General features: G+C 35.9%; 1 protein-coding gene across 2 annotated transcripts in view; it reads right to left on the bottom strand.

Annotated features, from left to right (window-relative positions):
• Positions 1 to 2645: 2645 nt before the first annotated feature.
• The window catches only part of Msh3 (mutS homolog 3), a 185245-nt gene continuing 171713 nt past the window's right edge, over positions 2646 to 16177 (bottom strand). For both annotated transcript variants that reach the window (XM_046427851.2, XM_058574355.1), the window contains exons 22-24: positions 14512 to 14641; positions 5716 to 5887; positions 2646 to 3378 (exon numbers count right to left, since the gene is read on the bottom strand). In XM_046427851.2, the coding sequence (XP_046283807.2) occupies positions 3276 to 3378; positions 5716 to 5887; positions 14512 to 14641 (405 nt within the window). In that variant the 3' untranslated portion in view covers positions 2646 to 3275. The remainder of the gene's footprint in view (positions 3379 to 5715; positions 5888 to 14511; positions 14642 to 16177) is intronic.

The raw sequence follows: 16177 nt of genomic DNA, 5'->3' as shown, positions 1-16177 counted from the left end.
GGCACTGGTTTGATTCTCAGCACCACATATAAATAAATAAAGTCCATTGACAAGTAAAAAAAATGTATTAAAAAAAAAAAAGAAATACTAAGCTTGGGTCTAGCTCCCTTGGTTCAGGCAGTAACTTGGAATCATGATTTTTTTTTTTTTAATTTTGTTTTTAGTTGTAACTGGACACAATACCTTTATTTATTTATTTTTATGTGGTGCTGAGGATCAAATCCAGGGCCTCACACGTGCTAGGCAAGTGCTCTACCGCTAAGCCACAACCCCAGCCCTGAAATCATGATTTTAATACTTCGCACAGGGAACCACTGAGATAGAATGAATAACTCAAATGCTTAGGTGTTTACGTTTTTTCTTTAAAAATTTTAAAATGAACAGTTTTCATTTTCCTTTCCTTTTTTTCCTTTTTAAAATTATGAATTATAGTCCTGTGGATTTAAAAAATATTCTTGTAGTAGTTATTAGTAGCTATAAGTGCTATGGTTTGGATCTGAAGTATCCCCCAAGATTCACGTGTTGAAAGCTTGTTCCCCAATAGCAATGTTCAGAGGTGGAGCTCTGGGGAAGTGACTGGCTCATGAGGGCTCTGGCTTCATTGGTGGATTAATTCACTGATGGTATTAATAATTGGATGGCATATGGGGGAGGTAGTGGAAGTGTTAGGAGGTGGGGCCTTGCTGTCAAGTAGGTCTCAGGGGGGCATGCCCTAGGAGGGTATTTCTTGTGTGGAACACCTTCCCCTGTTTCCTGTCTGCTAAGAGCTGAGCAGTTTTCCTCCACTATAACCTTCTGCCACTGTGTTCTGCTTCACCTCAGGCCCAAAGCAAAGAAGTCAGCCAACTGTGGATGGAAACCTCTGGACCTGTGTGCTAAAATAAAATTAATTCCCCACTTTTAAGTTTTTCCTCATGTATCTGTCACAGCTACAAAAAGCTAACGCAATGAAAATATTTTAAAAACAGTAAGCACAGATAGCATTGATGAGAGATGAAACAGCAGGAAGTCAAAGTTGAAACTGGTTAAAAATGTTTGACTTTTCCTTTTTCCCTTTCCTCTTCTGTCTGTCTCCCTCTCTCGTGGTTATGAAGATTGAACCTAGAGCCTTGTGTATGCTCTACCACTATAGCCCCAGCCTTGACCTTTTTCTTTTTTGATTTTGGGGTTATTGAACAGACGGGTCTATGTTTAGGTTTTTGAGGATCTGATGGTTGTAACTGTAGAATGATCAGTTTTTAACTTGTTATTTAGTGGCTAAAAAGAGCCAAGTCACTGAATATATCATTTCCAATTTACTTTCCTTTGTACACTAGCCATCAGCCTCAGTCTGAAGTATTGAGGACACTTAGCTTCCAGGCTCAATGCTCCTACCCGAGCCTGAGAGAATATGACTCCTGGCAATACACTCCAACCCCCACTCCCACGAATGTTTGTTATAGCCAATGTTAGAACTGCTGCTCTGAAGTCAGGTATCTTGAACACAGACTCAATGGACTGCAGCTTTCCTGTGCATCTCCATGGCATGTGTGTAGTCTTTATGACAGGGATTCAGTGTAATCTTCAGTAACTGGCGTGGAGCAGGGCCTGATCTACTTCGAGCTGGCAGGCTGATATCCTGCTTCATGCTGGAAAATCCAGCATGTGAAACCTGCAATGTTTCACCCTGTCAGCTGCCAGACAGTGGGCACTGCCACTGCTCCTGGTATCCCTGTCTGTTTGAATGCTGATGCTGACCTGAACCCTGGCCCAGTCAGAGGCAGAGTTGTCCCCAAATGTCCACTTGGACATTACTAGCGACTGATTGTCCCTGCATGTCCCTCTGGCATGCGCATGACATGGCTGGATTCAACTCTTTTTCTCTCTGGCCTGACAGTAAAGTTACAACAGTATCTTTCAAATCTTGTTAGAAATAATGTAAAACATTCACAGTCCTATCAAGTATTGAAATCATCTTGTTCTTTTTAAAATTTGAAGAGTACATTTTAACCTGACTCTAGTTTGAGAAATTTTTGATAATTTCACTACACATTAGTATTTCTGGAGGGGTGGAATCAACCAAGGAAAGCATTCCCTGATTCCAAAAGGTTGGGAATTGGAGAGTTAAAGTGAGAGTGACTAAAAAGAGGCAACAAAAACACTCTTGTCAGCTTATAGACACGGTATTGACTCTTGAGTCTGGGGTCTCTGTTAGGGTCACTGTCATTAACAATCTAGAAAAGGTTAAAGGTATGCTCATCAAGTGTGGGGAAGAAATTTAACTGAGCAGGAATAATAAATGGGTGGGAAATAGTATGGAGAGTCTTTACACGAATTACATATTTAGAAACCAAAAGAACACATGGATATGAGAAGCCAGATTGTAAGTGCTGAAAAAAAAAAACCCAGGGACATAGTTGAGCATGTGTCACCCTAATCTGTCAGGGAGGGAGTGTTACTGTGAATCAAGAAAGCTATACAGTTCAACACTAAGGAGCTCACATGAGTGTTATATCGGTTGACCGAACAATAATAAGCAACATAAGCAAGTTCTGTTCTAAATATTGCTTTGTTATGAGCAGCAACCGTGGTTTCACAGTTAAATCTAAAAAATGACAACTGAACAATGTCTGAATTCAACAGGATATACCATAATCTACAGCAAGTACTCATTAAACATTTATTACTTGAATGAATGACAAAATAATTTCATCCAACAATCTTAAGACTAACTACAATGTTTAACTCTTTACATCTCATATGTTCTTATTCTTTCTGTACTCTGTGCACTAGTTTCTAAAAGCTTAGAAGTTCTATTTCTTATCAAAACTGCTTATGTTCATGGTGAATAAACTGGTGGCATTATAAAATTATTTTAGTTCAAAAAGAAAGGTAGATTTCTGCCAGATTTACCCTGTTGCCAATTATCTGAAATGAAACAAGTAGAAATATGAATTAAAATTTTGTATCACTCTCCAAATGTTCATGTATTCAGTTCTACTACTGTAGACTTTATTTGGAAGATTCTGACTTTATGTGAAACTTCAGTGAATTTTCTAATTTTCATACGGAAGCTTTAATATTCAAAAGTGTTTATCCTTTAAAGATGCAGTAGGTCAGAAACCTGAAAAACACTTTCTTCACAAGAGGAAGAAGTCTGCTTCCCAAGGAATATGCCATGGTCATGATTCTATGCTCACATGTCACACAAAGACGGGCTGTTACTGGAAAGTTATTTTGTACAGTTTCTATTTTTAATTCTCCTTTTTTTGTTCAAAAAGTAGTCTTCATTTCAATCAGGAAGTCTGTATTTCTTCCATTTCAAACTCGTCTGTCCACTGTTGAAGGTCTTTTGCATTATGGGTCATCCATAATTTTGCAAAATACTTTAGTGTTTTCCTGGAGAAAAAAAACAACATACTTAATTTAGAAATGAAATTGTCGGGGACAATACATCTCATGGAAAGCTAAGAAAAACCTATGCCATTATAATACCAAGTAGGCTCCATGTTAGGAAACTGTGTCAGCACCAACCTTGCAGAGCTGCTGCTGTAATAAGGAACTGAAGTTACAGATCACCACTGCCTCCATGTGACCTTCTACAATCCCTCCCTGTAGAGAGGGGACAGTGCAACTTTCTCCCCTCTTAACTCTGCCAGAGGGGGACTGTGTGTATGTGTGTGTGTGTGTGTGTGTGTGTGCCTATCTGTACCTGACAACAAAAGCACTCCTGCTGAGAGTTCCAAAAGTGGAATTGATTTAATAAAATAAAGCTGGCTAATGAAAGAGGAAAATGTCAGCGTTACTGAGACTTAAATTTTTCCTGCAGAACAGCAACCCAGTTAAGTATTCAGTGTCTGGAGCTGGAGAACCTGAGTTCCAATCACTGCCCCATCTCCAATTAGGTGTGTGACCCTGGGTCAATTCTTTCCCTCACTTGGCCTCATTTCTCTAAACTACCCAACTCATAAGGTTGTCACAGGGTTTAAGTGAGTTAATGTACATAAAGCAATAAGAACAGTAATGAGTGAGTGTCCAGGCTGCTACAAATGACTGTTCACACTTGTCTCTGCACACAGTAACCATTCAATATATATTAACTACTGTAAAAAATCCACAGGAAGGCACAAAATTTCAGCAAAAGGGCAAGACAAATAGTGTCCAGATAAATTATCTGATTTATTTCAATGCAACCTCTTTCAATAATTCTCTGATCTTATCAAGATAACTTTATAAATGCCTCACACTAGTCAGAAGAGTGAAAATATTTATAAGCAATGTGTGAATTTTCTTGCTTTTGCTTTATAGGCTGTGTAGAAAGCAACAAATATAAACTAAATATTGCCAGCTTATACATGTACCTTTGTGGCACAACTTTCTTTAGGGAAAAAAAAAACCAATAATAACAAAGATGACAAGAAAGGATTTAGAATTTGCAGATGATTAAAGGCTAAATTTATTTTTAAATTCTCATAGATAAAATATGCTCTCTGGAAAACTTTTACATTAATTTGCCTCGTAACAGAAAATGATTGAAACCAATGATGCCACTTTGCTTTTGATCTGGCACTATGGAAATTATCTAGAGAGAGTGTCAACAGAGGAGGCTAAGTGTCATTTGCAGCATTCACAGTATTCTGGACTTGGTCAACACAACCATCACACCATTACAAGGTATGCAGAACCAGGGGAGGGAAATGGAGAGAGAAGCTGATTGCACTGCACAACTCCACTTCAGAACAGAAGTTAGCAACTGTTCTTTAATTTTCAACCAATACTACATATAATAACAGGTCAATACTGACATATGGTAAAGAGTTCCAGAATTAATTAATATGCTTGGAGTGTAACACAGGGACCACCGGTGGCCAACCAAGACTTTCTATTTGATCAACCATCTTGTCCACTCATGGTCATGTGGCTATCAACCAGGGCAGTATTGTCCTGTCCCCAGCAGATGACACTCTCCAGGCAAAGCAGAGGTACAGGAACAGGGAGCTTATGTTGTTTTACAATTTATATTTAGGATACAAAAGGCTATAAGATGCTATTTACTAATATGATATTTTCTTAGAACCATTTCCCTTCTGAAGTATAAACAGGTATATATTAAGATTAACTTATATACTGACTACCTACTAGCTGGGTATCAAGGGTGAAAAGGTAGAAAACATTCACATAAGCATTTAAGGTGACAGAAGCCAGCTTACAATGAAAAATATGTCATAAACAATTCCCCAAACAAGTGAAATGTGGATACATGGTGAGTCCATGATCACATAATACTATTATTTTCATTCATATTCTGACAAAATTCTTCATTTTTAAATGTAATCATTGCCTATATGAATGAAATCTATGAATAAAAGAAGTCCTCTGTGGTTTTAAATATTGAAGTTTCTTTCAGTAACTGTATAGAATTGAATGCTTTTAGCAGCTAATACGTTGTCATAAATAGAGTTAACTTAATTCTTCAGGGAAATGACTGAAAAACAATGTTGCACCTTAATCAAGAACTGATTGATCAATAAAGATAAACTGAAAATGATAAACATGGACTGAATTCACCTGAGATTTGCCAAGAACTGTTTTCACTTCATTGTAATTAAATATTTGAGAATCTTTGAAAATGTGCTTAAAAGCAGATCTGATGTTAACTTTACAGGATAATCCTTTTCTTTGGGCAACTTGAAAGGTTTCATTATAAACCAAAAACTGCAGCACAAATATTCTGACCTTTTCACATTTACTAATTCTTCAAGTTCTTTTGACTTATAAGCTGCTTTCTTTAAAATTTCTCCAGGAACATCTGCTAGTTTAGCCACATTCAGTCCATAACTCCTTGCTGCAATTCCTCTGGTTATTTGATAAAGAAAAGTGACAAAATCAGGCACTTGTTCTTCTTCACCTAGGGGAAAAAAACAAACCAGAACAAAACAATAGGTGATCAAAATCACACCAGAAAATTGACATATTAGGGGACAAAAGAAGAGATGTAAGTGCTTATAATTTTATTCTATTAAAATTTGCAACCTATACACTCAGAAAAATGAGAAATTATACCCCATCTGATTCAAATGTATGATACGTCAAGATCATTATACTCTCATGTGTAACTAATTAAAACAAAAAAACAAACAAAACAAAAAAATTTTACAATCTGAAAAAGAATCTATTGATCCTAGCCATTTACTAGGTACTTTAATCAATTTTACATATCTAGAAAAATGGTAAATAGAGTTTTAAAAATGTTTTTGCATTTAAGGCCCTGGGGTTGTGGCTCAGCAGTAGAGCTCTTGCCTAGCACGGGCAAGGTACTGAATTCTATCCTCAGCACCACATAAAAATAAATAAGTAAAATAAAGGTATTGTGTCCAACTAAAACTAAAAAAATTTTTTTAAAAATGTTTTTGCATTTAAGATCTTTATTCACTTAAAACAATTTTTAACAATTATTTGTTGCAAGATTTTAATTGAACTTCTATATCAAAAAACAATGGTTTTGATACATGATACAACATAATTTCTTTCTCCTTTTAAATCAGATAAGGAAATATTACATGTTGTATAGCCTAAATAATGAGACTGAAAAGTTCTGGTTTATTAAATATTCTGATTGCCCAAGAGATATACATACTGAAGTGGAGGCTGTTGAGTACTACCTAGATGCCACTTAGGACTGAAGAGTTTATGCCCCAGCTATCATTAGCCAGGAAGATTGTTAGCCTGCAACCCTATCTTTGGGCCTCTTTAGGGGAATGACTGCAGCTGAAGAGAGCTGCTTCACTAAGGGTACACTCCTTTCTTGGGGCAGTGGGCATCCAATAACTGGCTGCTATAGGGATAGGCATGTAGCCTCTAACATGGCCACTAAAGATTCCTGTCTTCTAGTGTTCATGCCCTTGTGTCATTCTCTCCCTTTGAGTGTGGGCTGAACCTACTGACTCACTTCTAACAAACAGAATATGATAAAAAGTGATAGGATGTCACTGTAGAAATTAGGTTGCACAAGACTGTGCCCTCTGTCTTGGCCGCTCTTACTTTCTTGCTTGCTTTGAGGAAAGCCAGCTACTACGTTGTAAGTTGCTCTGTGAAGAAGCTCACATGCAAACTACTCTCATCAGTAGTCAGCGAGGGACTACCAGCAGCCATATGGGTGAGCTTACAAGTAGATTCTGCATTCTGAAGCTTGCCAAAAGCTGTAGGAGGGCTGGGAAGCCATTTATCTCATCAAGGCTTCCAGTGACTGCTGTCCTGAGCTGTACCTTGATGTAGCTTTCTGAAAGACCTCAGAGGTGCTCAGTTAAATTGCCCCTGGATTCTAACCATGAAAATGAAGAGATGATAAATGTGTTTTGTTGTTTTAAGCCACTATATAATTTATTATACACTGTTTTCAAATTATTTCAAACTAATAAACCTAACTAATGAAGGGTATATAAAGACCTTGCCCTATAACTCTAAGGTGAAGTAATTCCTAAGGACCAACCCAGCCTCCGAGCTCTCTGCTGAGTTTTCTAAAGCCTAAGACCCAACCCTGCACAATACTTCTCAGTCCTGCCCTCTGGGTTGATCATGAGGACATTCTCCAATAAAATTCCTGAATGCAAACCTCAGAATCTGATTCCCAGGAAACCCAGTGTGTCACACAAATACATACGCATGAATTTAAAACTTTTAAAGAACTGGGATATAATGAAGTACAATAATATGAAGATAAAACTGCACACAGTTTAACCTTTGTTAAACTTAATGCACTACAGGATTATGCAGCTTTTTAAATAAAATTCAGTATAACTGTACTGTGTGGCAAAAATGTCCAAAACGGACCCAATTTATAATGATTTTGTGACCCTAGCACCGATTATAAGCTTATCAAGAGCTTTTTCTTATTTGTCAAATGTGTATGCTTTTATTTTTTCATCACTAAAGGGGGAAAAAAAAAGACTGAACACAACAGTGAAAAAATACAATGGAATTTTCCTTATCCTCCTCCAAGAACTCGGCAGCAGACAAATAATAGCTTTCTAAGAGTGGCTGCTAGAAGTGGGAGTTAAAAAGAATACTGATGTGCTCAGGAGTCCACAGACTCCAACGTGTATTACAAACCACTAAAAATAACATTTGCTTCAAATGAAACTTAAGGAACACAAAGAACAGGTGAGGAAGTGGGTGGGGACAGATTAGGGAAGACACATGTATGCAGAAACCAGTGTCCGCAAACCTGGATGATTGTGTTTCGCTTTGATGCTCACAAGACAAATAGTGAAGTGAACAGCAGCAGGCCACCAAAAGAAAGCAAAATGTTTTTTGGTGTAGTCCTTCAAAATTCTGAATGAAAATGACTTTCAATCTCAAGTTGTAGCCCTCGTTGAATTATAAATCAAATATGAAGGTATAATGGAGACATTTTCATTTATACAAAGTCTGAAAACCTATTCTATCTCTAGACACACACATACACACACACACATACACACAGGCATGTTATATAATAGCTATAAACCACAGCTAAATTATATAATGTATTATACTGTCCTAATGCCTTCCTTCACATACCTCAGCACAAACTAAATCTTGTCATCATATGCTGGTCTCCACCATAGTATTAACTACTGTAGTTCTCACACCAAGTAAAGAATGTGGCCATTTTTAATCACCTCGGGGACCTCTTTTCATTATGTTTTGCCTCAAGACTCCTTTATTCTCCTTGAGTGGAGGTGTGTGTGTAGGATGGAGACATAGAGGCAGAGGGAACCAGGGAGGAGAGAAGATAAATAAAAACAACTCATTTCTTTATAACCTCACAACAAAAGTTCTTGGTGAGGACTCTACTGATGAGCTATGCCCTTTTCTAAAGTGGATATTTTGAAAACACATTTGGTTCTTTTTAGAATTAATGAATGTAATAATTCAAGTTTCTGCTTATTATTAGAAAATAGCAATATTTATTTTGAAGCCAAACTTCCTTAAAAGTTATTAAAAAGATGTGTGCTGATGATCATATAATTCCTGAAGACACTTTTAGGATAGATTCACAAAAATTTAAAGATAGATAAAGTTAGCTGACTTGTCTAAGATTTTATAGGTTGCAATAGACAAAAACACAGGTTTCCTGATGGCTGGTCCATTACTTTATCTACCACATCAACAGAAATAGGGAACATCTTAGAAGCCAGTTAAAAGAAACTTTGGGAAACTTTCCTGATGACTTATGGAAGGACCTCTAACTTAGAAGAAGAATTAGATTAGGACTAACAGGCTAACAGATGAAGCATAAATATAGCCAGGAGCAATACTGGAAGGGAACAATACATCAACCTTCAAAATTCTGAGTGAAAATTACTTTTAACCTCAAGTTCTAGCCCTAGCTCAATGACAAGTCAAATATGAAGATACAATGAAGACATTTCATTCATGCAAAGTCTCAAAAATTTTACCTTGTTCGGTTGATGTCAGCAAGCCCTACCTAAAACCTATTCCACCTCTAAAAAAATAAAAACCCTGATATTAGTATAAGGAATTAGTTCCATGACCATTTAACTCAGGGGATAGTGTCCTCATATCCAGCTCCAAATGTTGATCCTGACTAATCTAGGCAAATCAAAGTCATTCTTGCAATCCTCACTTGTAAGGACTGGCTTAACAATAGGAAAGACAGAGTGGTTATACCAATTTGCAGTGCCACCAGCAATGTATGAGTGTACCTTTTTCTCCACATCCTCACCAACACTTATTGTTGCTTGTATTCTTGATAAATGCCATTCTAACTGGTGTGAGATGAAATCTTAAGAGTAGTTTTGATTTGCATTTCTCTAATTACTAGTGAAGTTGAACTTTTTTTATATATTTGTTGATTGATTGTATATCTTCTGTGATATTGTCAGTTCAGCTCCTGAGCCATTTATCAATTGGGTTAATTATTCTTTTGGTGTAGAGTTTTTTAAGTTCTTTATATATCCTGGAAATTAATGCTCTATCTCATGTGCGTGTTGTAAAGATGTTCTCCTACTCTGTGGGCTCTCTCTTCACGTTGTTGATTGTTTCTTTTGCTGAGAAGAAGCTTTTTAGTTTAAATTCATCCTATTTATTAATTCTTGATTTTACTTCTTGCACTTTAGGAGTCTTGTTAAGGACCTAATTAACATGATAAAAATTTGGGTCTACTTTCTCTTCTATTAGGCGCAGGTCTCTGGTCAAATTCCTAGGTCCTTGATCCATTTTGAGCTGAGTTTTGTGCAAGGTGAGAGATGGGGGTTTAATTTCAGTTTGCTATATATGGATTTCCAGTTTCCCTAGCACCATTTATTGAAGAGGCTATCTTTTCGCTAACATATGTTTTTGGCACCTCTGTCAAATATGGGATAACTGTATTTATGTGGGGTTGTCTCTGTGTCTTCTATTCAGTATCACTGGTCTACTTTGGTGCCAATACCATGTTGTTTTTGTTACTATCGCTCTGTAGTATAGTTTAAGTCTGGTATTGTGGATGCCTCCTGCTTCATTCTGCTTGCTCAAGATTGCTTTGGCTATTCTGGATCTCTAATTTTTTTAAATGAATTTCATGATTGCTTTTTCTATTTCTATGAGGAATGTTGTTGGGATACTAATTGGAATTGCATTAAATCTCTATAAGGTTTTTGGTAGTATGGCCATTATGACAATATTAAGTCTGCCTATCCAAAAACATGGGATATATTTCCATCTTCTAAGATCTTCTTCAATTTCTTTCTTTAGTGTTTTGTAGTTTTCATTGTATAGGTCTTTCATCTCTTTTGTTAAATTGATTTCCAGATTTTTTTTTTTTTTGAGGCTATTGTGAATGGGGTTGTTTTCCTAATTTCTCTTCCAGAGGGTTCATCACTGATGTATATAAATGTATTTGATAAAGAAACTGTGTTATATATACACAATGGAATATTACTCAGCATTAAAAGAGAATAAAATGATGGCATTTGCAGGTAATAGATGGTGTTAGAGAATATCATGTTAATTGAAGTAAGCCAATCCTAAAAAACCAAAGGCTGAATGTTCTCCCTGATAAGTGGATGCTGATCCATAATGGGGGAAGCGGACACCATGGGAAAAATGGAGGAACTCTGACTGGGCAAAACAGAGGGAGGGATGGGGACACGGGGGTAGGAAAAATGATGAAATGAGATGGATATCATTACCGTAGGTACATGTATGACTGCACATATGGTGCAACTCTACATCATATACTACCAGAGAAATGAAAAGTTGTGCTCCATTTGTGTACAATGAACCAAAAGATACTCTGCTGTCAGGTACAACTAATTAGAACAAATTAAAAAAAAGAAATTAGGGGCTGGGGTTGTGGCTCAGTGGTAGAATGTTCATCTCGCATGTGAGGCACTGGATTCCCTCCTTAATGCTACATAAAAATAAATAAAATAAAGGTATTATGTCCATCTACAACTAAAAAAAATATAAAAAAAAGAAATGAAATATTTTGTGCTGTATTGAATGTGACAGTAGAGAGAAAAAATAGTTTGTATTTTCATTTACAAGTGCTCAATGTGGTTATGTTCTTGTTATTAAGTAATGTGCATTGATGCACACTTGTTTGGAAATGAGGTATAATCATGTCTACAACTAACTCTTAGATGGTTCAAATAAGGGGCAGCTTTGACTTCTCTTTCACTCAGAGCTGCTCCCTTCACCTGGTCATAAAGCTCCCTTTTCCTTTCTCTTTTTTGCCCTCAATTAAAGCTTTGCCTGAATAGTTGTGCAATAAACAAACACACAAACAATAACAACAACAAAAGAATAGAAAAGACAGTAAAACAAATCTACCATAATTTTCCTATATATATGAAAATACCTAAATGAAACCCACTGTCATGCTCACCCACAAGAATTGGGTCCTAATTAGAATAAGAGATATCCTATGCTTATATAATTTTATTAAAGTGGATTCTACTATCAAAATAACTAAGAAGAACCAATTAAAAAAAAAGAATGAAGATGGATCATGGTGCAGTGGCACTTGCCTATAATCCCAGCAACTCAGGGAGGATGAGGAAGAAGTATTGTAAATTCCAGCCTCAGCTATTTAGGGAGACTCTGCCTCAAAACAAAAAATAAAAAGGCCTACGGGTGTAGCTCAATGGTACAGGGTCCCTGGGTTTAATCTCCAGCACACAAAAAAACAAAAAAACAAAAACAAAAAAAACCGACAATGAAGATGTGATTCAATTCTGAAATGGGATGGGACAATTATGAGACAATAAAAGGCAAACTCAGAAAAAGTTCCCTCATTTCTAAGAAAGAGTCATAGGAGGGGCTGCTGGTGTAACTCAGTGGCAGAGTGGGTGATTAGCAAGCAAAAGGCCCTGGGCTTAATTCCTAGCATATCAAATAAATACAACTAAATTAAAATTAAGTAAAATTTAACAATTAAAAAATAAAATAATAAGATAAAATAGAAGAAATGGTAGCTCCTTTTCCTTTGGTGGACATGGTCAATTTTGGATGAGATGCCTAAAAGAGTTGCAGCAATCTTGCCACTAGTCTGATGATGGAATCAGCCAGGCAAAGAAGACAGCCTAGAGAACTGCAAAGAGGAGGAATGGGGAGGTCCTATGTTCCTCAGAGGATCCTGTAATGTGAGATTACATAGAGTATCATCTTTTGTTTGAGCCACTATGAGTCCACTGTGTTGTTCCTTGCAATCAAATGCACAGAAGGGAGGGTTAGAGAACTCCCAGGACAAAGGCAGCCTTAGGACAATAGCTGTGCGGCAGGCCCAGAAAGCAACTTGTTCAAATGAATAGGAGGACAAAGCACTCCAGCAGGAAAAATAGATTCAATTATGTGGGAAAATGTGTAGAGAGACATTTTACAAAGCTATTGGAGAGTAGAAGAAGACTCAGCTACAGACTCAAAGAAAACAACAAAACACATAAATAGAAATGAAGCAATTCTTATCTTTAAGAAAATAGAAGCCTTTAAAAGAAAGAAAATGTACTTTTCTTCCATACTTGGCTCAGCAGTAGACAATATTTCTTCTGCAATAACAGTTAAAACAACATACATGAATGAAATAGAAAAAATGTGGAACGACTATATTGGAGGGGATCAGAGGAAGGGAAGGCTTAGTCCCAACTAACACAATGAGAGTTCCATCAATTATGTGTCAAGCTGATGGATCAAGGGATAGAAAACATGCAAATTACTTAGAAATATGACAGAAATGGAAGAATGAGTTCAAAGGCCTTGGACTTGGGTTGGGGGGGCCATGGAGTGAAGGGACAGAAACTTGTTAGCAGAAGCCTTTACTATCATTTCATTTTAAGAATTATGCTCATGGATAAACTTTTAAATCAATAAAATAAAATGCCAGAACACTTAAGGGGAAGGGATAATGCTCTAGGTTAGCAGTCAGTTCACATCAAATGCTTAGTGGCACTGATTTTGCTTCTTCCCTGCTGGTGAACTTTATTTTATTTGTCTCATGGGTTTTAGCTTATAAGTCTTCTTCTGTCATATTGGATGCAGATTAATAGATTTGAAACTACTTCCATGAGAGAATTTATGATGTGTTTTTTCAAGTCTGCCTGGTGGTAAAAGGCAGGAATTGTCTAACATTAAATTTATCTTAGGTCCAGTACTTTGTTTCATTTGGGCCAGTTGCCTGATTTCTTTTTCAGGTTTGTTCTTATTACTTTTCCAAAATAAAATTTGGACTTTGGAGTATCTTGGATAATGGAAAATCCATTATAGTTCCCCAATTTTGCAAAGCACCACAGGCTGACAGCTTAAAAAAACTACTACTAGATAGGAAAAAATATACATATGTTAAAGCCTACTAGATTACTTAAGGAACTTGAATTTATTTCTACTAGCTAATGGTGTTCTTTTTCATAAAATGTCTCATTTCTGAGACAGTAGCAATAACTGCAAAGTCCAGAAAAAATACTGTAGATCCCCTGCTGGAGAGCTAGCAGAGTGAAAGTAAAGAGGACCTGGAAGTAAAAAACATGGATTCTAGGCTGTTTAGCTCTTACCTATATGGCTGACATGAACAAGCTACTTTACCTGAATGAGATTCAGTTTCCTTATAAAAAAATAAAATACATATCCAGTATAGGATATAGTCCTTAGTAATTAATGTTAAATAATAGTTTGAGGAAAATACTAGTTATTTTTGAAGGCGACTAATAATATTCTGAACTCGACTATCAAGGCATCTTTCCCGGGATGGTAAGAATCATGTAAGAATGTAAGGAACAAAGAGGAACCTTAATGTCACCTTCATCTTTAACCATTACATCTGGAAAAAGAGTTGCCACTTCATGAGGAGGATCAGAAAAGAAATCAAAGATAACAAATAAATAAATACATACTTTGCTTGACCCAAAGCTCAGAGGAAATGAATTTGGACAAATGCTATTTATAACTGACATTCATAACTTTCATTATTAATAAGCAGTAAGTTCATATTCCTATAAAATCTGAGTTATCAAACATGAAAACCAGTATTATACCTACTGCAGGATTATCTCATACCTGGATCCTGTTGGCTTTCGTCCTCACTGACCAAGAATCCCATGTGGTAATTCCCCACCTGTTGTGCATAACTTTTTTCTAGTTCACAAACTGGTGGATAATGGGTGACAAACAGGGTTAAGGATTTCACCTAGAGCAATAAGATACATAGTAAGTGTTATTTTATTTTTAAATTTTACTTTAATTAAAGCTTTTCTTCAATATTTTTGGAAAAATTCAAATCTTCATAAAAATTGCAAGAAAATACAATATAGTCTTTATCTAAACAACTAATTGTTAATAGTTTGTCATATTCCCTTCCTTCCTTTCTCCCTAGAGACATATACACACTTCTTCCTGAACCATTGAGAATTAGTTGCAGACATGATCCCTAAAAACTTACATTTATCTTCTAAGAACAAAAACAGTTTAATATATAACCAGAATAAAATTATTACACTCAAGAAGCTTACTATTATAAGACATTTAGTCCATATTTTCCCCTGAATGTCCCAATAATGCTCTTTTCCATCCTTTTTTGTCTTTTATAACATTAACACTAATAAGTAATTATAGCAAAGTGGCAGTATATAAGTTTATATACAAAAAGTCAACTGCTTTCCTACATATCAGCAATGAAGAAGTAAATTTTTAAAACAAAAAATATAATACCATTTACATTAGTACTCCCAAAATTAAATACTTGGGTAAAAAATCTAACAAAATATGTACTAGATTTACATGTCAGAACTATTTAACTCCAATGAAATAAAAAAAAAGCTAGATAAATAGAAGATAAATCACATTGGTAGGAAGACTCAAAACTGTCAAGATGTCAGTTCTTCACAACTTGATAAAGATTTAATGCAATAGCAAACAAATTCAGATAAGATATTTTGTGGATATCAGCAAATTATTTCTAAAGTATACATGGAGAGGCAAAAGAACCTGAAAAACCCAGTATTAAAGAACAAAGTTGAAGGACTGATGCCATTCAACTTTGAGATTTACTATAAAGTTACAGTAATCCAAACATTGTAGTAGGGCTGGGGTTGAAACTCAATAGTAGAGCACTTGCCTAGCATACGTGAGGCATTGGGTTGATCTTTAGTATTGCATAAAAATAAGTAAATAAAATAAAGTTAAAACAACAACAACATCTTTGTTGCAAAGGTGAAAAAATTAGACAAATTGGCCAATAAAACATTAATAGTCTAGAAATCGACCCTCATGGATAGAGCCAACTGATCTTTGAGAAAGTGGTAAAACCAACACAATGAAACAACGATATTCCTTTCAACAAACGATGCTGGAATAACTGGATATCTACATGCAAAAGATGAACCAAGACACAGATATTACACAAAAATTAACTCAAAATCAATCACAGACCTACATGTCAAACACAGAACAATAAACACTCCTAGAAGATAACATAGCAGAAAAAGTCTAGATTGGGTTTAGCAATAATTTTTTAGATAAAACAGCAAAGCATGATTCATGAAGGAAAGAATTGAAAAGCTAGACTTCATTAAAATTAAAATATTCTGCTCTGCAAAAGACAACGAGAAGACATGGCAGACTAGGAGAAAATACTTGCAAACGACACAACTGATAAAAGACCTGTCATCCTTAAACAATTTTCATGATGTTTCAACAACATGAAAACAAAAAATCTGGATAAAAT

This window comes from Marmota monax, unplaced genomic scaffold, assembly GCF_021218885.2.
Source record: "Marmota monax isolate L192 unplaced genomic scaffold, Marmota_monax_Labrador192_F-V1.1 WCK01_AAM20220418_F8-fsc00018, whole genome shotgun sequence".
NCBI lineage: Eukaryota > Metazoa > Chordata > Mammalia > Rodentia > Sciuridae > Marmota > Marmota monax.
This window is presented reverse-complemented; position numbering and strand designations above follow the sequence as displayed.